Source organism: Pagrus major, chromosome 2 (assembly GCF_040436345.1).
Source record: "Pagrus major chromosome 2, Pma_NU_1.0".
Lineage (NCBI taxonomy): Eukaryota > Metazoa > Chordata > Actinopteri > Spariformes > Sparidae > Pagrus > Pagrus major.
Window position 1 is genome coordinate 19,299,865 of NC_133216.1, and position 26,099 is coordinate 19,325,963.

Consider the following 26,099-nt stretch of genomic DNA (forward strand, 5'->3'; position numbering starts at 1 on the left):
TTGGATTACCTGTGAAAATCCATGGGATTACACGTGACACCCATGTTAAACTCCCTTAAATTCCTATGTGAACCCTATGGGATTACATATGAAACCTATGGGATTACATATGAAACTCACTGGGATTACATATGAAACCTATGTTATACATGTTAATTCCCATGTGAAACCTGTGGATGTCGTCTTTTAGTATTCTTTGGGCTCTGCACAGACATCTCAGCTCACCGATATGTGGAATGCTCGTTAGATGGGTACCAATGATGCTCTGGGCGGCCCTGGTTTGTCCACAGCCCATACCAATTTGCCAATGCTCAATGCTACATGACAAAAAAGTTTTACAGAGCTTTTGGCTACATCTCCAAGCTGAAAGCTGTGCATGATGTCACAAGCAAACTCTATAATACTGGAAAGCTTTTCTTCTGCCATAATTACACTGTATTTATTCTTAGAGCATGAGGTCAGTGTTCTCACACAAAAAATATGCATGCTCAGTTGGGCCTTTCATCTTTTCAGTGTGGGTGAAAATGCTGTGCAATTATTTTAATGTTCATTGGGGATCATATATTGTTACTAGCAGGTGCAGGACGTTTTAATGCTGGCTGAAGCAGCGGCTGACAGCTTGCTACAGAGCCTTATTAAAATCTCTCCTCTCCTCATGGATGACAGAGCTGCATTAAAGCAGAGGGTCCATTACAGGATGAAGGTATCACAGATATCATGCAGATAATGTTGGATAGCGCTGCAACACGTCCCTACAGAGATTGTATCACACGAATGTTACATCACACACACACACACACACACACACACACACACACACACACGCACACACACACACACACACACACGCACACACACACACACACAAAAATGTAAAAAATGTAAGGGTTACCTTATCATAGGGAGAAAAAAACTAAACATTCTGAGACAAAATACAAACACTGTATTTATGATGTTAGCAGTGTGCAATGTGAAGCTGCAGACGGGGTGTTCACAGCAATATGCAGCAAATATGCAGGCCGAGTGTGTTTGTGTCCTTGTGTTGTGAAAGCTTTTCTCCTGATAAGCAGTTTTATAGGATAAGGATGCCAATTTTTTATACTTTCTTCAGTGTCATTAAATCTCATAAAAAAACAAAACCAGCAGTTTGTTTGTCGGTCGCCAGCCTGTCTCTGGCTCTGTGCCCCAAGCCCATTTGTTCCTACTGAATATGTCAACCTTTAAGAACTGGTCAAAAATATATAGTTTTATTAGTTTTTTTTCAGTCTTGGATTTGTTGCTGTAGCAGGAATATTGAAGGAGGACGGTGTAGGATGTGGGATGGAATCAAAATAAACTACATTTTCATCACAGCAAGGTCACTTTTACCCAAAGCACTGTCACCCAATTCAATTGTGTGGCTGATGTGTTTTTATTTTCTAAAACAACAGAGCTCTGTGTCACAGAGGAATAAGATATATCAGACTTAACATTTTGATCTCTATGACTCAGGGATGATCAGAACCAGCAGGAAGACATCACACACCTCTTTTAACCTGACCTGTTGGTCACGCAACATCATGGGTGTGCTTGATTTGTTCGACTTAGCTCTCACCCCAGGTGGTGCATTCAATCATTGAATATTTAAAGGGTAGCTCCACCAAATTTACACATTAAGTGTGTTTACAGGTCTTGGGGAGTATTACTGCATATGTAGAAGAACATAGAACAATGCCACGTGGCTCCAGTGGAAGCCACGTTGCATTGTTGGCAATGTAGGCACCAGGTTTTGAGAAGGAAGAATATAAAAAATATTTCTGGTTCTGTTTTATTGATTTTGATCATTTGTTTTCAAACTGTCAATAATGACATGTTATGTTATAGGAGACAATGCAGACCAGTGGACCGCCTTCTGAGAACCTGGTGCCAACATATATATCAGCAAATATGCAGGCTGAGAAAATATATATCAACATCTATCCCAGTAAATACACTCCTCCACTTGGCTCTGGTCCTTGTCTCAATCAAACCTGCTGGAAACCAAACTCCGCTTGTCCTCTGCAACATTTTGCCGTCCTGCAAGTAATGTACCCCATCTCTCTCCACGCTTCCTCCACTCTGCTCAGCTGCAGTGTATTTTCAGCACTTTTCCATCCTCCTCCTCCTGAGCATCCTGTGGACGGCGTTGGCTTTTCCTCTCACTTCCCACCCCTGAAAACCCTCTGCTGAGGTGGGACATACTGTGACAACTTTTGTAGTCCAGGGTGTTTATTAAGGGAAACAACACAGAGAAATGTGGGAATCACACAGCGTCCACAGTGAAGCTGATGGAAGCTGTGGGAGAGATCAGAGGTGTCTTCACCGGGTGCCCCAGAGACCAGGACTGGAGTCTTCAAACAGTCACAAAACCCTCTCTTACATCCAGACACAACACATTTTGAGTACATTTTTATGCTCATTTCTGCACAATGTTGCCATGCTGGTAGCAATGATTACTGTGCGGCGGCATTATAAGTGAATTCTGCACTTACGTCAGTCTTACACTGCAGCTGGCTGAGGTTTCTGCAGTTCTCTCACTGAAATGTGGCTAAAGTCTGATGCAGCAGTGATTAACATTTTAAATCCAGAAACCCAGATGAGAATACGAGCCCTGTGCAGGAACCAAAACATTTTACCACTCTTGTCTTCTGGGGACCCACCAGATGTTGGCCCAGTTAGCATGCTGGGTAGAAAATACCAGTGTTGGATGCATTAGACGAGCTGTGTAAAGACAGACTAAATGAACTAATCTGACTCTGTTGTGAGATGGAATGATTACATCTACAGGACAGGAAAACAAATGAAATGGTCTCATTCCTTTCTGTTTATATCCTCATGTTTCTTAGTATTTATTTGGACTGAATGTTGCAAATATGTGTGTTAGAGATTGAAAATGTTTATGTCTCACATAGGCAAGCTTTATCTAAGCATTGTATTTTAGTTGAGGGAAAACCCCAAACACCGTGACTGTTGGACGCCATGGAAGAATGAATGCAGGAAGTTGTAGAAGAATTGAAGGAGGGTCACAAAAATTAAAACGGAGTAGCAAGCAGGGGATTTGGAGAGAAGACATAACACAATTTTGGTGAATTTCAGGAGTCAGCCAAGCATTCAAATTATATCCCTTATAATGCATGTGGCTCCATTTCTATGTAGAAAGTGTGGCTGTTTTGATTGTAACACTATGTCAAGGAAAGAGTTCCTGTCAGTTGTAGGAATCCAACATGTGCTGCATTTAAATCTTTGTTCTGCAGTGACTCATATTGTGTGGGTTTGTGATCAAAAACCCAAACAAACAATCGCACTACAGCAGCCACTGAATGCCATCAAGCCAGAATTTTTATCACAATAGTTTCTGAAACCTGGCATGCTAATTTGTGATAAAGGAAAACTCTGTAAACACATTACCTTGGAAACAAGCCCACGGCAAAACATTTGCTTTTTGCTGTTTGCTGCGATGCTGATGTTAATTCCCCCACTTCTGCCTGCAGGATTAGTTGTCATCGAAAGTTACGGAAGAGTTGGGCGACAACACTTTCTGCTGGAATCTAATTTCTACAATGAAGAAATGTTGACGTGCCTTAGATTGCTTAAACAACTCAGGAAAAAGCTTTGTTGGCTCTGACTTATACATAGTGCAGCAACCAGTAGCGTATGCCAAGTGCATGCATACAGACATGTGCAGTGAATTTCAATGCAAAGGGGTCCCAGTGCTTTCCTTATTTTATGCACAACCGCGCGGCCATTCACACAGTCAGTTGTTCTATTCAAAGCCTGCAGGAACAGCGCCAGGCTTTTAGGCCAATCTGACCTAGTGGCCAAACTGTGTTATTATAATGTCATGTGATGCACTGGGGCCCAAAAGCTCACATAGCTAGCCGCTCAGCCAGCAGGAGTATCTAGTGTGCACACTCAGTGGACAACACAATCCTTAAGTTCTGCAGAAGATCCAGGTATTTTTACACAGAGCAAAAACATTTCTGGCTAATGCATCACTGAGTCTTTCATAGGAATTAATATGGCTCGGCTTCCAACGCTATATGCAGATTTCCCTTATTGCAATCATGGTCTATTCATACCAAGATGATTTACAGTGGCTCCAACCAGGACTCTGATCTGGATCCTGCTGCTGCTAACTCTTAAATTTGCTGCCATTGGCTAATTAGCTCAGTTAGCTGTACAGTTAGCGGTCCAACTTGATATCTCCACCCACTGGGTGCCCCGCCACGGGTCCAAAGCTCCTGTGCTAGAGGTGTAAACAACTCTCCCAGTCTGCACAGAGTCAGCTAGCCAAAGGGACCGCTAGCTATAGCTGCCAACTGAGCTAACTAGCTGCATGGCTAACTGAGCTAACTAGCTAAACAATAACCAAAGCTGCCTGTCCCTCTGAAGGCTTCAGGAAGTCTATCCAATCAGAAGAGAGCAGGCTTTTACAGATGCTGGGCTGGCCCAGAAGGGGAATCCTGGTAATTTTAACCCAGTATATATACAGTATATATACTGTATGTATGAATCATTTACACACCAAAATGTGTAAATATATTTACACATTTTGGTGTGTAAATGATTCATACTTACCTAAATGTTGAAACTACTCCAGTAGATCGCCTCAGCATACAGCTGCAACAAAGCTGTAATAACCCTGCGATGTAATCCTCCTTGGGGCAACTCCAAGACTCACTTCAGAAGACTTGCCCTAAAATATCAGAAGTTTAGTTGTTACAGTTGTCATGTCCTCATCTAGATGAAATATGCAGCCATGACTTGGGAAATAAATTCCCCTCTCTAACTCTGAAAAAGAAGTTTCCACAGACGTCCTCCTGCAACAATCTCCTCTCACAAGATTTAAGAGCGAGACTTTTCCTTCTTCTTGTGTTTCTGGTTACTAAGGATCTTACTCTTAAACAAAAAGGTCTATCGCTGTAGGAATTGTTTCCGTAATGTCGCCAGACACTTGGAATAGCTAGCTCAGCCTGTGAGTGGCTAAAACAAGCACTTTTAGTGGATGAAACTATCGCTCAGAGTTGCCCCAAGGGATTACATTTCAGCTGTGTTGCAAACAAACTTCTGAACACATAGGGTCCAGGTTTCAAAATTATGGAATTCCCCTTTAGGACTGGAGCTTACACGCCTTGCTTCAGACAGAGGATGAACTCAGGGCTGCATAAAGAGCCAGTATGAGATAAATAGGGATTGTTTTTTTTAAAAATTGTGAATCACGAAGAGCTACTTCATTGGAGTCCCAGAATAAAAGTACAGAGCTGGATATGAGCATAATAGGTCCCCTTTCAGACTGTAGAAAAGAACAAAACTGACAGCCCAGTATTAAAGTAGCTCGAAACACTGTCGTATCATTTCAATGAATATTATCTATCTGCTCCCACTCTTTCACACTCTGCCCTCCTGCTCATTGTCCATAACTCACTCAATACATGTCCGAACCCTCTCCATCCATCTCTTTCCCTTTGACCCTCCCAACCTCTGTCCCCCGTGCCTCACTCATTTTCCTGTTTCTCTACAATTTTCTAGTTTTATAGCCTTTTTTCTCGCTCTCCTGCTCTCCCTGCATCATCCCCCCCACACACACTCTCTCTCTGTGCCTCCATCCCTCTGTCTCTCTTCCACTCTCTGACCCAGAGGGCCGTGTTTCGCCGAAATCCAATCCTCTCTCTTTTTTAAACCTGCTGTTCCATTTCACTCCCATTTTGTCACACTGCAGTGAACACACAATACCCGCTCCTCCCTCATTCCAACCTTTTTTTCTCTGTCTCTGCAAACGCGCGCACGCACATTCACAGGAGGGCGCGCACACAAACATTTGCACAACCCGTAAACACGGAGAACAGGGGGATACGGGGGGGAAAAAAGTCTTAATTAAGCCATCAATCAAATTTGATGCTCTTGGTTGGATTCATACACAAACACACACAAACATACACACCTGACAGACCTCACACCCTCCCTCCTTTGTAGTTCTGTGGCCATCCATCACAGCTTCACCGACTCCGCTCAACCTCAACTCACAACCAATCACACAGAGGTTAGGGACTGAGTGCTCGTCAATGAGCCTGTGTGTGTGTGTGTGTGTGTGTGTGTGTGAGTGTGAGTGTGAGAGAGAGAGAGAGAAAGAGAGAGAGAGCATTTGCTTTGGTAACAGACACTGAAGCGTTTCATGCCTGTTTCAGCAGATTTGAGTGAGAGGCATACTGAGCTGTGATCTGTATTGTTTACTGTTGAACAGTTGTGACTGCTGATAGTGTGTGATGGAGGGTGAGTCCAGCTCCGAAACACACCTACACACACACACACACACCTACACATGCACACACACACACACGTCTGCGTTGGTACTTTGTCAATATTATTCTCAAAAATCTACACCAGTAATTCACGCTGAACTGAAATTAAATCAACAGAAACTTTGAGTTTTTTCACCAACCGGCATGCTGGAACATGTAAGTGACTACTACTACTGAACTTTACAACAATAATGATGTTTATTTAATCTTTATTTTCAATAAATACACTCAGGCATCAAAATAACCGTGAAACAAACACTCAGGGATAAAAACCTTCAGCAAAATGCAATTTACAATCTGGATAATGTTGCTTTCTTCACAAGCTCCTAAAACAAACTAAGAAGAATTACAGATGTAGTTTTACACTATTTATTTGAAATATATAGGATGAGTGCAGTCGTGTTTTATGAAAACAACAGCAGGACAACTCAGAAGTATTAAAGCTTCTCATTAAAGACTTCACTGCTGCTCCATTTTTCTTTCTGTTCCATAAAAAGAAAAGTCTTCTCATTCAGATATTAGTGTTGCTGTTAATTCGACGAACAGACGGTATAAACCGTTGTCTTCTCCTCTAGTGCTTTCACTTGTTCCGCATTGTGCAAATGATAGTGACATAAAGTAACTACATGTTTTAGTTTTTTGTCTCTCAGCTGAGGTGCTTAATAAGAAAACGATGGTGTGAGTATCACAGCCTGACATTTTGGAGTGTTAATAATTCATCCTGTTTTTGTCGACCCACTCAAATCCACCTTTCATGAGGATACAATCACCACCTAAGGCTTACAGTGCTCGACACAAGTTCTTGTCATTACTCTCGCTATGTGCTTCCCCTCATTAAGGTGGCATCCGTTCACTGCTGTTTGAGAAACAGAGCGGCTCCAGTCTGTATCCACTGGTTGGGGTTTGCTCCGCACGGCAGACAGATGTGCGTGACCACCTTCACTCTCTCTGAGCTGGTGTACAGCGGCAGCCAGATACTCTCCTCTGACGCAGTGGAGTCAGCAGCAGAGTTCTAGGATAGAAACGTATATTCATGAATGTACGCACAATTACTTTATATTTACATAGATAGTTTTCACATCCCAAAAGATCCCAGTGTTAACATTCTGCCACTGCAAGACAACTTTTGGAAAGTTTTTTAAGCTGTCAAAATTGATGTTATTTTTGCATATTGTGTCCAAAAGAGGGCAAACAAATACAACTACAAAGGTACATTTATGTCAACATAAACATGTCTTTTAAAAGATACACATACCGACATATTACAGCACCGTAAAAATCAGTCACTCTGCAACCGAGTTGGGTTGTAAAATCTCTATCGTTCTGGTTGTTGCCGAGTTAATCGTTTGTTTTGGCTTGACCTACGTTTCATTCTTGATCAATGACAGTGACGTTGTGTGTGTTCGTCTTGCAGTACCTTCACTGCAGCGAGGCAGAAAGCCGTAGTAGTGCGTAATTTTTTTCTGGCAATCAAATATACGTTTTTTACAATTGAATGTAGGGGTTTGTTTTGTATTGTTTCATTTTAGATCGAAAAGCTAAACAAGGCCTCAGGATTTTAAAAAAGTCAATCATGCATCATCAATCATTGCTAGTTTCATGATTATATCAGATAATATAAAACAACAGAACCACAAATGTGTTTTGTCGGCCCAAAGTCTGTCTGTTCATGTTTCAGGCACACAAATATCCTCTGTGAATTGGAATATGTTGCTGTTTCAAACACAAATACATACCTGTGAGACCCAGGCCATGTAACAGGGTGGGACAGCTGACACACTGGGAGAGTCATGTTGATTCTCACAAAGATGAACACCGTCAAAACTACAACCCTCCAGCTGGAGACCTCCAACCTGAAGGAAGAGTGAGAGACACGATGTGAGAAGCAAAGGGAGACCAAAAGAGTGAGGTCAACAGCGGTTGTAAACTGAGGAGAAGGAGAAAGAAAAAGATACACAGAGGAGAGATTATAAACAGTAGATTGAACAGAAGGAAAGGATGAGGCGTGGTGAGATGTAAAGGGATGAAAAGAGAGAAATAAGAAAGGGAGCAAAAGACGACGGCGTATGTCGACGAAGAGTAATGAAGAAAGAGATTGCTGTCACCAGAATAACTAGCATGTTACGCACACTGTACATGAGAGAGTGTTTACATGAGTGACTCAGGGATTTTCCACAGCAGGCCAGACAATAAGGGGAACTCTGGCGTCACGTCAAACATACACAGACAACTACTAAATCACCATAATCAGGGCGAGAGAAAGCAAGAGAGCGAGAGATCCAGAAAAAGCTACAGTGTGTCCGTGTAAGTGTGTGAGAGAGCTCATTGCTTCACAACAATTATCCCCTTTCTCTTCCTCTGTCAGATGTCTGAATTTTCCCTTCCCTCCCTGCAGCTGCAGCCTCCTTTTAAGCACCCACACCCTTCTCCTCTCTCTTTGTATATTATAACTAAGTGCAGGTCAAGCCGGGCCAATTTTTACTGGCATGACAGAAAAGAAACAAATGCCTTAAAGTCTTTGAATTGCAGACAATGCAATTATATCACCCTCGAATCAGAGAATGAAAGGGAAAGAGAGAAGACAGAGTGGTATTGTGCCGTCCTTTAACTGTATGAATTTGTGCCCATCAAATGCATCACAGGAGACTCGAGGTGACTTAACAGCAGCAGACTCATCTGTAATGGATATGCAGCAAACTCCTTCCAACTTTCTTTTCTCTCTTCTTATCTGCATCTGTATTCTATTCCTGCTGTCTCTTACTCCATTATTTTCCAATTATCACTCAGCCAGAGTCGGCCTCGTTCATAGCGCCAGTATTCTGCAGCTGGATGGGAGCAGTGTGTGTGTCTGCATGCATGATCTGTAAGTTAATGTGTGCTTGTTGTCATTCTACCTTGACTTGGAGCTTGGCCTGCGCAATAGGACTCCTCCATGACGAGACAAACACCAAACTATCCATAGAACAACCCATGGACCTAAAAACACACAGAAAATGGTGTTATTAACCTTGGGACAGGTTTTGATACCATCTCACAAAAACCCAAAAAGTGTCAAGTGTTACCTGGCAGTTTCCTGTCTCAGTGCATTGAGGAAGGTGTCAGGGTGGAAAAGCTCAGCTAGGTCGAGGGTGTCTGATAGAAGAGCCTGTCTGCCTGCACGCTCCACCCAACTCTGGATACACACACATAAAGACAAACGTACAGAGAGACACACACACACACAGATTAATGAACCAAAAACCTAGTAAATAACGAATAAACACTCCAAGGCTGCACGTAATTCAGGCATAAAATCAGTTTCACACCAGAGTCAGGCAAAACATTTAGTGGATCAATGGAAGATAATGAGAATATAATTTTCTTCAGCTCGAGTGGTGGAATTTGACACGAAAAGAGCAGAAATATTTGCTCTGAATACTCTCTCTCTCAGCATGAATAGTTTGGTTGCAAAGATTACAAACGGCGAGCGTTTCTATTGTATTTGGCTCTTTTCAATCTTCATAGAGGACATCGATCTGTGAGCGGAATGATCATAATTTCTATCCTAGTCGGTGTGTGTTTGTTAATGAGAGATAAAAAGGGTTACAGAAGGAGAGGGCAAAACCCAGAGTCAATAAAAATGTGGGGCCAATAGAGTATTTAATGTCCCTTTGTCCTTTTATCACCACATCAACAAGCTGATAACACTGGGACCCCAATTACATGCTAATGGGAATACAGTGAGAGTGCACACAGACAAACACACACACGCCCACACACACAGAGGCATAAACATACAGATTCCCATTTGAGTGAGCGTATATACTGTATACTTAGACATAAAGTGGCACATGCATGCAGAGACAGTGGTGTGTATGTACTGCAGTTTCTATGTAAACGCAATCGGTATCCAGGCGTGTTATCCGGACCAAGGAACCTACAAAAGAAGGAAGGGTCATTACGTCATTGAATCATGCTTTGGGGCCAGACTGTGGTGACAGCTGTATTGAAGTCTATGGGAGATGCATGGAGAAACACACTAAAACCCAACTTATCTACGTTGTGTGACTTCTGATGAAGAAACGCCCTCCAGAAAATGAAAGGACACACTTCACAGAGTAGGTTAACAACTGATTTGTACAACGACATGTTGGTCGTCCCTCGATTTCGTGTGAGAAAGGCTCCTGTTCACAGCATAACTGCAGTCTCATCAGTGATATTTGGTTGGACCTGCCCCATTTGGTCACAATATTATCAGCTCTGTCAATAATATGGGAGAAAAAAATCACTGGTCAACCTACTCTCTGAAGTGTGTCCTCATTTTTTGTTGTACTATGTAGATATGTTGGGGTTTTAGTGTGTTTCTCCATCATCTCCCATAGACTTCAATACAGCTGACACCACAGCTGACCCTTCCTTCTTTTTTAGGTTCCCTGATCCGGGCAAGGAAATGTTTATGCAAGGTGTAAATCGGTGTGATCGGATTGTAATCGGATCTAACTGACCACAGCTGGACTACCCAGCTCACATTGTGTTTGGATCTTACGTAGATGTAACAGGTTGTTGTTCAAATTTAGAGAACCAGCAAGGCAGGAGGTCGAAGGACACCCCTATAATTGCTGATCATACGTCTATTCTTTGCCATTAAAGCACCAAGTTTCACAAACTTTGTAAAGTTTCCTCTGACTCAACAACTCACAAAATTTGCCACCACCTGAAATTACGAGAACTGATCTCAAAAAGGATAACAAGAGCACATTAAAAACGCGAGGTGTAAACAAAGGCATGATCAGATTGTTTATTTTACAGATAACATATCCAGATACAGATCCTATTTTAATATCAGACAAACGGGGTGTGTATGACAACAACACAGTGTGGATCTATATGACTGGAGACAGACACCTCTAAGCCTTATCCAATGTTGTCGGTCCTTCCTGCAACATCAGCAATATCTGCTTTGTTCAGGTAAGAAGCTTCTTTCTTTGTCATCATGAAAACTATTTACTTTTTGGTCAAAGGCATAACTCAGGACTTCGCCTGATATGAAATCTCACAACACAGTCTTAGTCCTCAGTTTGTATGTTTTCCTTTCCAACAACTGATTTCCCTGTTCTGTTCACAGCCAAGCTTATCATAAAATATGGCTGCAGTGGCCAGATTTAAGCCTTGAGAGCTGACCTAAGATTGAAGGCTTGATCGATTCTGGGCCCTCTTTTGTTTTGCATTTCTTTTTCTTTTTTTAACAGGTAGGCAGTTTTCTCTGAATCACCATAGAAACGAGTGGATTTTGGAGGTCAGCTGAGGAAAATTGCTGACAAACACGAGGCAGAATGAGCAAACATCTGATCCCATCTCTATTATAAATGGATTCCTTTTTAGCACAGCATCAGTCGGCACTGGCTTTGGAGATAAATTGGGATGAGCATAATGCCAAGAAAAAATATGCACAAATGCAAGACCATACCCACATTCACACAGGCACGTACTTGCAGGCAGATGCAGACACACACAGAGGAAGCTGTGCACCAAAAATTGTGGGTATTAATGATACAGCAAGCCAGTGTGTGTTGGTATGCATAGCATTTATGTGTGTGTGTGCGTGTGTATGTGTGTGCGCGCGTGTGTGTGTGCGTGTGTGAGTATTTGGTTGTTTTCAAGGTCGTCCTGCGCGTCTGGGGTGCACTGCTGTGCCGTTCGCTCTTTATTCTTCAGCAGCTCCACACAGCAGCATCTCTGAGCGTCTCCGCCTTTATTAGACTGATTAGCTAACAGGACACAGACACGCTGCTAACAGAGATATCACTCAGTACTGATGGGCAGAAATAGACAGTTAAGGACAGTGCAGCCTCCAGATACACACACACGAAGACAGATGGAGAGCAGGAAGAGGCAGGCAGACAGGGAGACGCACACACAGACACACACACAAACAGATGGGTAGGCAGGCAGGCCAGCAGACAGACAGACAGACAGACAGACAGAGGCAGTGAGGCTCGCCCACATGAATAATCAAACACATCAAATTCACATAGAAATAAGTGTGTGTGTGTGTGTGTGTGTGTGTGTGTGTGTGTGTGTATTCTAGTCTGCCAAAGCTTATTGAGGTAGGCGTACCTTATTTCCTTGCACCAACTGAGGGCAAACACTTCTGAAAACCTCATGCTTGAATATAATAATCTGCTTTTTTTTAATGAAGGGTTGTTGAAAAAAACATTCAACTTTCTCTCAGGGTTTTAGTCAACAGGTTGCCTACAGTCATGAACAATTTCAGCCATAACCTAAGTCTAGTTCTTGGACCCAGGCTCGTCATGTGGGGAAAACACAGCAAAAAGATCTTGTGGGATTATCTGGGGTGCAAACCCTTTTTTTAAAATCGTTTCAAACCAAAGAAATACAAAAGTGTCCTCTCAAAATATTCATCACAACTGGAGGACGAGGCTCCCGGTAGGATATAAATGCACCATGGACTTAAATGGATCCCTCCATCATTATGCTAATGCTGATTAGAAAACTCTTAGGTCTGTTAAATCTCAAGCTCAGAGTAGTAGTGCAGAGGACTCCCAGGGGCGTCTGGTGCTTTCTAATAACCAGTGAGGTTGTCAGTGAATGCCTTTACTACCAATTCTCCCACAGAAGGTCTACCATTGATTTTTTTGTTCAAGACAAAGGTTCTTTGGTAGGAGCGGACCGGTGTGAATTTTAGTCCCTGAAGGATTAAAATGTACTCTCACAGCTAAAGATGGTCGTATGCGTGTTTGCCTTGCTCCATATGCATATTTCTTGTAAGTACTCTTTGTGTGCCTGTGAGAGAAAGGATGAGAGACAGATGAACTAGCAGAGAAATAGAGTTAAGGTCTCTTTATATAAACACATGCATGTGTTACCTGTGTAGCAAGAGCTCGTGTCACTACAGCTCGGAGGTACTGCATTGGCTCCTCTGGTCCCTCCCATTTGTTCTGCCATGTTAAAGGGCACTGAGACAGAGATAAAAGGTACAGAGAGGAAGAGAAGTTATTTAGAGCCGTAATGAAAAAATGCATACCAAACAACAAGTGTCAGCAAGAAGGCAAAGTATACCATGTTATTATCGCTGTGGACATTGCGCAATCAGCAAGCCACGGGCTTCAGTCAGGCTGCTGTGTGGTCGCAGCTGTCAACCGAGAGAGCCACAGCACGCAGGAGGACTGCAGATTCTCTGAGCTGTGCTGAACACATTCTTTAAGGGAAAGTAGCTAAACATCCTGCACAAAAATTGTCCCAGAGCTATTTTTATAAAGTTGATAAAGCGTAAATGTTTCCTGTGCTCTCTACTATCACTAAAGGATGTCACAGCTGCTAAATCGGCAACAAAGACAGATAACCTGACAATACAGGACCCTGTTGGGTCATCTTGAAACTATTCCAAACACATTTAAACATTGTGAATCAGTCACTAAAAGGCATGCATTCTCCGAGGCTGAACTGCCAATGTGACTGACTAAAACATAATCTATCCAGTTTTTTATGTGATGTCACAGGTCCTCCACAACTCCTGATGTTAGTTATGCTGCATTCACATGGATTCAGACAAAACAAAACAAAACAAACTTGACAATGTGTTGCTATATTGATGTCGTATTGTTTACAAAGAATGGCACAAAAATAAATAATAAAAAAAAATAAATAAAATTATCCATCCATCTATTATTTGTAACCCCTTATCCTTTGCAGGGTTGAGGGAGGCTGGAGCTGATCCCAGCTGACCTTAGGCGAGCAGTGGTGTACACCCTTCACGGGTTAAATAACATTATTTCATGTCTGTTATTTTATGTAATTGTTCTAGAAATAGCTTCTCATTGGCCGGATCAACCATGATTTGTCTTTGTGTGAGGGAGCTAAGTGGTATCCAGTTGTACATTCCGTAGCGGAGGACGGCAAAAAGTTTAAATATTTTAACTTTATTACCATTTCCAGTATTCTCTGCAGGCCTCACTTAATTTTACTGCTCTCGTGCACTAAAATTATTTGTCGTCTACAGTCTGCCTGAATCCATGTGAATAAAGCATTAGAGGTAGCAGATATGCAGAACCTGTAAAGTGCTTGTTTTACTGTACAGATTAAATATTTGGCCTACATTAAATTGAACTGCTACACCAAGCATGACAGTGACAAAAGAGTCTTGAGAAAACAAATACAATACAGTAGTCTTTCTGGCTCATTATGTAATGGTACTGTACAGGTCCTTTGACTCACTTTTTCTATAATCCGGCTGTCTCACTGAAACTGTAGCGGAAGCACATTTAACTCCATGGAAAAACAACAAATGTTGCTGTTTTTCTGTGGAGGGCATTGTTCATTTAAAAAAAAAAAAAAAAAGAGAGACCCCAAAGCGGGAAGCGGTGTGATGTTTTATGATGCAGCAAAAAGGGTGATGGGTGATGAAGGGGTGGATGAATGTACAAAAGTACAACCAAAGTTGGTTTACTTCAACAATGATGAGAATCTTTCCAGATGCTAACTAAGTACTTTAAGTTGCCTAACCTTAACCACACCTTGACCATAGAGGTTGCTGATTACAAATGTGTAGTTCTGAAATGCTTAAATGGTTCATTCTGGAAGGCCCCCGACAATTACAATGTTTGTGTGTTGGAGGCAGAAGAAAGCTTCCCTCAGGAGACAGATGTCAACTCTAACACAGGTTCAGCAGTCTCTGTTGCTTCAACTGTTAAACAGAGATCTGAGAGCTGCCTCGCACAAACACACACAGCGGGAGATTGTGGACCAAGAATTTGCTGTTATTTAATCTTAGAAGTCATAATGGAATTAAATCTATTAGCTGCAAGTCAACCATCCATTCACTCGCCTGCTATGTGTGTGTTCCTGTGTAATTACTACAACTGGCACTGAGAAACTGACTAATACTAGAGATTGTTTAACCTTTAATCAAAATGCCATCGCTGCATCACCCCTCATGTCTTGATATTAATGATCTTTTCCCTGAGTTAAGGCAGTGGTGATATTTATTTTCTGTCTTGCAGCGCTGCTTACCACTCTCTTCTGATGCTTGGGTAGTTTCCAAGTATCTAATTATTTTTTACTGCACAGCTGAGGAGAGGGGCAATGGAGCTGATACCTTCAGAGCTGCCTGCCATACTTTTACAACATTACACCCCTCAAATGATCCATTTTCCAAATAAATAAATCACACCGGCAGCTCTTTCTGTTCTCCTTCTCCAGATGAAACTGCTTCAATCAGTTATGGAAGTCTGAACAGATAATGGCTCGTGGTTGGAGACTGCACTCTGCAGAGTTGTATCTTACATTCACATCATTTGTTGTTATGTGGTTTCAAACAGCAGCAACAACCACCTGTTACCTCATGTGGAAATGTACACAATTCCTCTTTTGAATAATTCATTGAGTAAAGGGAAGAGTACAAACAGGACTTTAATCTGACAAGTGGGATTCAATGAGATACTGTGAAGTATACATTCAAATGCTGGGGTTCAGCTTTGTCAAACAAATGTTAGCTCTATTTCTTCTGTCTAGCATTTCTTTTGTTTCGGGTGGAGATATGGACTTACTGTCGCACGTTACAAAATAAGTACAGACAATGGAAGGTTTTCAAGTTAATTCTGCTACAAGCTGAGAAAAAGAAGTCTTCACACTGACACACTTCTACACATGTAACCACCTTAATTTATAAAACATAGGTTATGGGAAATGTCTACAAAGTCACACTGCCATACAAAACAAATAAAATGCATATTTTTTGACCATCAAACAACTTATTGAATTGCTGCATTTTGATTATGCACAACTACAAACAGAGAGAAGGTCTTAAAATGTTTATAATATCACTTTCCATATCATGTTATACATTGTTATTGTATAAATCTTCCTATCAATATTGTGATATTGATTCCAAGTTTATCACAGAGCCCTATGTGGTAGCTAACACATTTTGTCTTGGTAGTAGCACTGATTGTTAAGAAGTAAGAAGATTGTGAAGATATATGTGAGAGAGACCAGGGTGAGAGCAAAAAACATTAGAGAAAAAAACTGGACAAAGTTGGTTGGGAGAGACTAAAGACCTGCTGATTAATACAATAAGAGAGGGAGGGAAGCAGTGAAAAAGGGAATTAAGGAAGGGAAAGGAAATTAAGCCCAAGGCTTCTCTCAGGAGATTACAAACGTAGATGGAGTAAAAGGTTGATTGTGCATCTCTCCTGCTCTACCTCATCACATCCTCTTTGTCCTCATCTCAGCCCGAGGACACACACAAGGATACATGCTGTGTTTGCGAGATGTGTACAAGTCAGCTGAGTATACTATATGTGTGCCAGCCACTGTGGCCTCAGCCTCAACACATCTTCACCTCTAAAACAATGTGGTGCATTTCTTTCTTTCTTTCTTTCTTTCTGCATTTCTTTCTCTCTGCGTGTCTTACCTCTTGGTTGAGCAAGGCAGTGGCCAGTTTTTGGACTTCAGGAGTTAACAGTTGGGTCCCTCTGATGACCTTGCTCAGTGCAGCCAGTGATTGGTGGATACTCTGTGACGACACTTACAGTTTTAGTGTACATACTTTGACATTTTGCCATCTGATTTCTGAGAACTGGTTCATTATGACAGGCCCTGTGATTGGCTGACTGGGCTCAGCAGTGTGCTCAGTAACCAAAGATGTAGTTAGAAAGACTTACTTTGATTTCTTAAAAAAAAAAATCAAATGGAAGTGTCTTGTAAAAGTAGTAATGCACTTGTACAGTAGTATAAATATATTAAGCCAATGATAATGTAACGCGAGTATAAAGTAAGAGCTGTGGTTATCTGACACACCTGGACCATGCGGATGGCATTGAACTGCTCCAGGGCGATGAATGACAGGACTGGTGAGCCCTGACCTTCTGTAGGTGGGGCCACCTTCTGGTGAATCAGAGTAGAGCCCTGATAGATAGAGAAACAGACAGACAGATGCAGTATATTGGCATACTGAGAGGACAGACAGATAAGAAGGCTAGAGTCATTTAAAAACATTTTCCAAGACTGAGACAAAAAGAGAAAGAGCAGAGGAAGCGCAGCAAATATAATCAGCTCATACTCATACTAATGACCTCAGAGCTCTAGATGTTTTTATGTTTAGTGCTTCAAGGCTTGCTGTATGCTATTGTACAGTTGCTTTATGCCCCTCTTATCAATGAAGCACTACTGGCACCACACCAACTAATCACTCTCCTCAAACTGGTTGCTACACAGCAGCAGCTCGGACATTATTTCGAGTCACATGTATAATGCATTTTGTAACTGCTGCGGTGCATCAGCATGCATCTTTGTTCTTTCAAATTATTTCTTCCATTACTACAGTGCATCTACCCAGTGTTCCCTGTGGGTTTCCTCAGCTCAACATACATAAACTAAATTCTTCTGTTCTTGGTTCTTCTTCTGCCACAATAACAAGATGTAACCAAAGAGGAAATTGCTTCTCTTCGGTGGAAACCAGAGGGACAATTTGTTTACATTAGTTAACACGGAGATCTATTGTAAGTACACCAAGCGTTTGTGTTTGTATTGGTGTACAAACACAAATACAGAAAAAAACAAATGTGAACAAACACTGATATTGTGTTGTATTCTGTTCTGCAGATATCACACTCTGTTCCTGGATCCTATTTTGTTTTTCTCTCTTCTACTTAGTAAGGGGCAGAGGAAAAAAGGGAGGAAGGGAGGGATAGATGGCGGAATGGAGACAATGGAGAGCGGGAGATAAATGAGACAATGAGCAGAAATTCAGCTTGACTACAGCTCTGCTATTGTCTCCATTCAAAAATGTGACTTAACAGCCAAATAAACAGTATCCGCTGTCTGGTGCTTCTCCCCTCCAAGGAGACTACATAAAGATTTGTCAAAATGAATACATTCATAACTCCACACATACACAAAGTCATGCACACACAGTTTACAGGCACTGACAAGTGCATCCACAGAAACACACATATACTCACACAAGGGCACACACACACACACACACAGAAATAATGTGCACGCATAAGGACGTGCATTCGAGCTACACACATCCACTGATGGTCAAACTCAGAAGGTTAGCTGACGACAAAGGGCCAGTTAATTGAAAGCAGTCGGGGGTAGATTGTGATCTATGGGAAGCTTGCTAGTGATACAATGGCAACAATTAACACAGTCAGTCAGTCTCCTCTCAGTAAGTACAAAACAACTGCGCCTGCAACAGAATGAGAGGGAGAGAGCGCCACACATTAAAATGAGAGAAAAGGAGAGGGAGATCATGTGTGATTTACAGCAGGAGAGTGAATAAAACAGAGGCAGAGCGCCAGAGAGGGAATATGGTGGCTAAATTATTTAATGTGGAGGTAGATGTCCTTTTGATTTGAAAAGGTGCCAGTCTCCAAGCAACCACACTCAGGAGGGCTGCCCGACCAGGCGAGCCTCTGGCTATAACACACAGAGCTCAATTAGACCCTGCTAATTTCCAATGAACTTTCACAGCTTTTAATTTAGACTTGTTGCTACTGTGTGAAAATGTAAAAACATGATTTCACATACAAATAAAGATTAGCATGGAACTGTCAAAGCTTGACTAGAAAGTGCTAAAGTGTTTTTTTGTAACTTATTATAACTATAACTATATATCATTATTTTCATTGTTGATTATTTTCTCGGTTAACTGATTACAGTAGTTGTTTTGTCTATAAAATGTCATAAAATGGTGAAAAATGTTGAGCAGTGCCCAGGATGACTTGTTCAAATCTCTTGTTTTGCCCACAACCCAACATTTTTTTAGTTTACTAAAAGGAATTAAGAAAAAGTCAGAAACAATTAACATTGAAGAAGCTGGAATCAGAAAATGTAGTTTGTACTTTTTTCCCTTTAAAAGTTACCCAAACCAATCAATCTATTATCACAGTTTCCGATTAATTTAATTGTTGACAAGAATTTGATTCATCATCGCAGCTCTAGTGTTTTTTTAAACTAATCTAACCAAATAGCAAATACTTAGCAGCACTATTAGTTTGATGACAACATGGTATAAAATTTGAATGCATGAGGTGAAGATTCAGATACGGAAAGACCTTTAAAACTTTTTAATCAAGCTGATCATGATCAAGATGATATGTATGGGGCTAGCTTTGCAGTTTGGTTTTCAGAGAAAAAGGCAACATCACAGAAAGAGATTTGATTCTTGTTAAAGACTAGCATGAGTTTTCAGTTTCGGGAAAAGGAAAAGGAGGAGAGGGAAAGATAAACTGACCTGATTGAGTTTCTTCCACAAGTGGAGGACGGGTGAAAGTCCATTAGACCAGAGCTCCCTGTCAAACTTTGAACCGGTTGCCACTGAGCGACTCAGGACACGCAGCTGGGAAATCACCTGTGAGGCAAAACATTTTAAACACACAGAATTAATAAAGAAAGTGGAACAGAGATATCTGTTTCCTGAGTCTCATATATATTTATGAGACAGGTCCTTTAGCACGTTTGTAAAAGGTTGCCCAAAAATTAATGGCTTATGTTGCTTGCAACTTCCTTATAATTAGACGTCGAAGAGTGAATGATGATAAAAAACCCTCACAAAAGAGGTACATGTGGTATTTACTAAATCCCAGCTGTCTTCTGTGAAAAATGTGCAGTTTATTTCAGCAATGTACGATAAAAAAAGTTCTTAAAATCCTGTAATAAAATGTCAGTGACATCTCCAGTGGCTACACTCTCCGGCGACAGTCAACACTGTTTCATGTCCTGGAATATTACAAATGAAAAAAGGCCAAACCCCAAACACATCTCCTAACAGCTCCTTACACACCTAATCAAGCATGCTTAGCTTAAGGCTTAGAGTCCTGGATAGTGCTTTTATCTTGACTCAGTGTGTGTGTGTACGTGTGTTTGTGTGTGTTTCTATACGTGTGTGTGTTGTGAGGAAGGCAAAGCGTCTGATAAATGGCTTTCATTTGGGCCAGGAGAACTCTTTACTAACACCTGCTTTATCTTCTCTGCTCAGGAGGGGAAGTGTATGTATATGTATGTGGACGTGCGTGCATGTGTGTATGGAAGGAGGGGGAGAGAGAGAGAGAGGGAGAGGAAGAGAGAGAGGAAAAAAGAGAAGGATAAAAACCCGATAGCAGTAAAAATGAGGGCAGCTGAGGATGGAGATTTGAAATATATTGGGGTTCAAATATATAGGGATTTAAATACATTAAGATGTTTTCTTATCTCATCCATTGACTACCAGGCATAACTGCATTTACTGACATAACCAACTGGGAGGAAAAGGTTAGTGGACAATGTCTCTGTGCAAGCAACTTCACTGTTACCTGCAGTGGGTGCAATCAATTTAGTTAAGGCTTTCACTTTCATCCAGTGCAATCCAGGAATGTGGTTCATGTTTTTTAATCAGGGAACTATTTCTTATGGTCTTAGTCAAGATGATGTTTGTGTAAAAACACAAGCAGACAGTATTTGCCAAGATGTATAGAGGCACAATTAGAGATATCTCACTTTATGAGACTAATGGACAAAAATATACTTTCTTGATACTCCGCTTTTTATATTCTGTTGATTGTAACACCCTAGTAATACATTTACACCTGCTTGTCACTGCTTTTACTCTAAATGCTCACTCATATTTTTGCATTGCATATAAGAACACATTATGGACACACACACACACACACACACAACCACCCACCCACACACCCACCCACACACACACACACACACACACACACACACACACACACACACACACACACACACACACACACACACACATCTTACACCATGTCTGTAAGCCAAAGGGAATCCTCAGTAGACATTAAGGACCATTCTGACCCATTTCGAGTCATTCACACTAAGATTATGCATTAATTTTACATGGCAAGCCCCAAACCCACAGACAGTCCCCTGGGCTGTGTTCAGTGTGTGTGTGTGTGTGTGTGTGTGTGTGGTTAAGTGCGGGACCTGCAGAAAGTGACATGGGTCTTTAGGGAGAGGAGAGGAGAGGGCATAAATTAAGGTAAAAAAGACAGAGAGAGAGAGCGAGAGAGCATGAACGTGACAGTGACAAATGACAGCAGGAGGGGAGACAATCATGAGTGGAGAGAGACACAGTAACACACACACACACACGCACACCCACACAAACACACACACGATTGGTCATGTGGGAGTTGTGTGAATTAAACTAGGTTGGTGGTTGCAGTGATTAGCAGACCACACTGACAGTATGAATGGACCTAAACACATTAACACAACATGGGAACTGTATGCAGAAGCTGTAATGGCTCTGTGTGTTTGTTGAGGGCGACTGCACACAGAAAGACACGTACAAACACAGAAACACCAAAACCATCACTCCCTGCTCCCTTTCATATTCTCTGTATTTCCACGAACAGGTGTACGAAGTTCTGTTACGAAAGCAGTTTTTGTTCTGTGTGAATCCGGCAAGAAAAAAATAAAAGGATGGTCACAAAAGGAGAGCAGTGCAGCCATGCACCTGTCACTCTACATCCTGTTTCTCTTCCATCTCTCATGATTGTGTCTTCTCTTTATTTCTTTATGGTGCAATCTCTCTCTTTTAAACACACACACACACACGCGCACGCACGCACGCACGCACCCACACAAACTCGACAGTTGCAGAAAACATTTGGTGTTGCGTTGAGTTACATCAGAATCTGCAGTGACCATCAACCACTACACACACGCACACATATCCTCACAGTGACATGCCTCAATATCCTTGTGTGATCTTCCGTTGCTTAAATTCAGTTTGTAGCCTCTAATCTGGGGTCCTTAAACGTTTTTGTGCATGAGCCCAGTTTTGGGTCCCAGGATCTTAATTACATAGATGTAAGTTCTTAAATGACATGTTGGATCAAGCTGTTGCACTCGACGGGCGGCCCGTGTTCTGAGCCAACAGAGAGCAGCACTACAGCTGGACAAGGAGAGGTGGAATTGATGCTTGGTGCTCAAACACAGTCAATGTTTATGTATATAGTTCTATATTAATAACTGTATATATGTTCGATATTTGTGCAGCATAAAGGAGTTTACAAAATTGTATTTTGTTATGAAACCCTTACCTTGTACCTTGTATGATTTCAAAAAGTTTGAATATAGAGATTCCGCGTTTTAAATGTCTTTCTATATGAAACATATACAAATGTATCAGCCCAAGAAACTTTTGGAGACCCGCATGTCAAGAGAGTTGAGAAACTCAACCTTTAGGTCAGTAATATACTAAATGAATCATTGTTTTCCTGTTTTTATTCTGCTAAACATTGCTCTGCTTCTTAAATTCACATTATTGCTGCAGTGCAGACTCTTTAAAATCAGCTTACACTCACAAATGTGATGACAACATAACCTTGAAACTGATAAAAGCAGACATGATATTCACTGTGATGGATTACCCATCTAAACCTAGTTTCATGTCTCTGCAAGGTGAATTTTATTTTGTAGTGAAATAAATGGAAAAGGATGGCTGCCTGGTATAAAGCTTTAACCTCAAGTCCTGACCCTAAAATAAACTGCTTTTATGTCCCCTGAACAGTCTGTGCAACACGACTGAGGTTGGGGGTTTGTTTGAAGGGCAAACACGCACATGTGTATTAACTCGCACACACTCAATCACACACAGATTACAGCTGACTGCTAAAACAGAAATAACTGCAGTGTCATACAATGTATCGCCACAGGTTTCACCCACAATCTGGTAGAGCAATCAACTGTGTAATTTAAACCGTAATTAGGAGATAAATTGCTTTTCTGTACAACGAGTGCAGTGACGAGGCAAAAAGGAAGGCTGCCAGAGTGAAAAAGTGAGTTCCTTTTGGCAGTAACTAATCGTTTGTTCGCTTTGTTTTAAGCTTCAGAAACTGGAAAACACCAGCATCTGAAGCGGCGAGATCCCTGTGTGTCTCGACGTGACACAGGCTTTCAATGTGGATATCATCAGTGAGATGGCTGGTTGCTATTTCTTTCATGCATTTGTGCAGTTTGCTGGTCTACAATACTGTATGTTAGGAACAAACTGTAGAGTCATAGCAAAGGAAAATTACAGTGGGTTAAAATAATCAAACATCACAGATTTTAATTAGTGTAATATGACCCATACTGATCAATTTAAAAATGCTCTGATTGGTTCTGAAAACTAAAGGCCATGTCTCACTGGGGGCGTTTATTTCTTGTGATTAAATCATTTGTCATATGACTGTTTTTTGTGAATGAGAATTTTTCTGAGCTTTTGCAACGCAAATGAAGGCATCAACCAATCATGTTGTGTGAAACAGATCTCACACCACAACTCGTGGCAATGGCAGACCTTTTGATTGTTTATTTTGTTTCTTGTTTTGTGACAAAGGACACAAAATTGTAATGTGGTGTTTTTTGCCAGTCCTGCTTAGTCTGCAGTAAGTATAATTCAATGTGATAATAGACCCGTGTCGCAAATTCATATATTGGCGCATACTATTGAACAGCGTGAATATTTTTGATGTTACGTATGCACATTTTCATTTCGATTATTGGCCATGTCCCAGCTGTGTGAAGGCATGTTTGATGATCAGCACAGGATATTCCCGATACACACAATGGACATAAGTGTCTAAGTGTGCACTGGCATGCAGTATGTGAATCCATGTATACTGATGAATGTGCTTTCCTGTGTGATTACATGAGTTCGAGAGAGCGCACATCTGCATAGTTGCCTGAGTGTATGTGAATAAATGTGTGTGTGCCTTTTGCGTTTGTATTTCTGCACGTGCGAGGTAGAGATGGAGGCTGTGCCGGTAGTGGTGGTGGTGTCTGTGTGCCTGTGTGTTTGTGTGTGTGTGTGAGAAAAAGCAGGTGGCTGTGTGTGTATGTGTGTGTCGGTGCACCTGGGAGCTGATGATTCTCTGGGAGGATCTCTCTATGTTGGCAGGCAGACCAAAGAATGCAGGTCTGTCATCCTCGGGGAGATTCTCTATTACGCTGCGGTAGTCCTGGGAAGACACACAGGTACGTACAAGTCAGACACAGAAAGGCTAAAGAGAGAAAGATTATTTTTATTGCGGCTTGAAGGTACAAGACAACATTTGAGCGTTTCTTAGCAACTAAACTGAAAATGTAAAACCTTGTAGCATGCGTTTTGGATTGCTGTTTGGGAGTATAGGATAAATAAAGCTGTATTGTCCTTAATTAGGTGTGTTGTTTATACGGTTTGATGCAGCTTCTCTAACTGAATCCATTTTGCACCCCCACTTACTACTGACTTTAAATTGCAGCGATTGCCAATTCAAAGTATACATTTCCATATTGACTTTTTTTGCAAAGCAAATAGTATCACACCGTCTCTGCACTATACTTACACATTCTAGCAGGACTTCAAATGAGCAGAGATCTAATGAACAGTGTTGGGCTTGTATACCCACTTACTTCTTTTATATACTGAACTACATTAACGGAATGCAAAGCAATGGAAAGACCACAACCGATTGTGTCAAATTGAGGCTAACTAAGTGGATGTATTTGTAGTAGCTTCTTTATAAACCAACTTAAAATGAAGCTAACACAACATGGATTAATGAAACTTCGATACTGACCAAACCACAAACAGTAAATCTAGTCAGTGAAAAGCTTGGGCACATTAATTCAGTACCCTTTCTTTGATTTGCTTTTGCTTCTCTGCCAGCGTACCTGGGATCATTAGAGAGAGCTGAGGAGGACATTACAGCTTAAGCTTTAAAGTGCAGGAAAAAAAACACAGAAGTGCTCCTTTTTTCTCTGTAGCAAGAACTCACTTCTTGAGCGTCTTTAAGAGCCATTTAAACAGCAACCACGCCTGCAACTGTGAATTTAAATGTGTACTTGCCAACTGCACATGCATCACCCTGACAACCTACCAATATAGAGCAGGAGTTTGGAAGGCTGATCTGAGGAGGAAAGAAGCGCGTTCCCCCTCTGCTCTTTCTCTGACCAGCTGAGAGGGAGGACGAGAGGAGATGTGTGGAGAAGAACTGCTCCAGGTAGGAACGTAAGATGCGGAGGTCAGAGGGGTTATCGATGCGTCCACCGTAGATGGCACTCTCCAACAGGCCATGGACAAACTCCCACTGGAAAGCTTTACCACCTTGAGAGATACAAAGACACACGGACACAAAGAAAGCTACAAACATGTGTAATGAGAGCAAATAGAAAAAAAGAATCGCGCACACAACCATACATAAAGAAAGGCAGGGAGATACAACGAAGGGCAAGTGCTCAAATATAAATGCAAATGCTGAGTTGTGCAGGTCATGCTTTATCAGGGGTAGTGTAAATTAAAGAGGTAATTGATCAAAGAACCCACAGATTCCGCTTCTCATTACCATATGTGCTGCAGAGCACAGCAGAGCCCTTCACTGCATTGTAATGGTTGTTACCAGCCCCCCTACCTTCAAAAAGCCTGTCAATGATCTCGAAGCCAGCACGGAGGTCTGACAAAGAAAACTCGTAGAACTTAGTCCAACCCTAGATAAAGCACAGATGAGAAGGAAGAAGTACAAAAAAGACAATTTGTTTACTGCATTTTACTGCTTATTTTTACTTACATGACTACTATAGTATTAATGGATTACTTTCAGAATCTGTCAAATAAACAGGAACAGATGGCATTCAAAGTGTCACATAATGGTTGAGGACTGAAGTATCATGGTGTATCATCGCTCACACATATTCCTTTTTCTTTTTAATCTTCTAACAACTGTCTGCAAGTGTAGTCTTAACCACCATGCCTGTCGTATTTTTCTGTCCTTGAGATGAATACAGAAACCTGAG

General features: G+C 41.4%; 1 protein-coding gene across 1 annotated transcript in view; it reads right to left on the reverse strand.

Annotated features, from left to right (window-relative positions):
* Window positions 1-6,519: 6,519 nt before the first annotated feature.
* dync2h1 (dynein cytoplasmic 2 heavy chain 1) overlaps window positions 6,520-26,099 on the reverse strand; it is a 116,255-nt gene continuing 96,675 nt past the window's right edge. Inside the window, 11 exon segments of the mRNA XM_073495047.1 lie at window positions 6,520-7,329; window positions 8,054-8,170; window positions 9,212-9,293; window positions 9,380-9,489; window positions 13,184-13,273; window positions 16,729-16,830; window positions 17,115-17,222; window positions 19,558-19,674; window positions 24,182-24,286; window positions 25,187-25,413; window positions 25,718-25,793. Of these exon segments, the coding sequence (XP_073351148.1) occupies window positions 7,168-7,329; window positions 8,054-8,170; window positions 9,212-9,293; window positions 9,380-9,489; window positions 13,184-13,273; window positions 16,729-16,830; window positions 17,115-17,222; window positions 19,558-19,674; window positions 24,182-24,286; window positions 25,187-25,413; window positions 25,718-25,793 (1,296 nt within the window). The 3' untranslated portion in view covers window positions 6,520-7,167.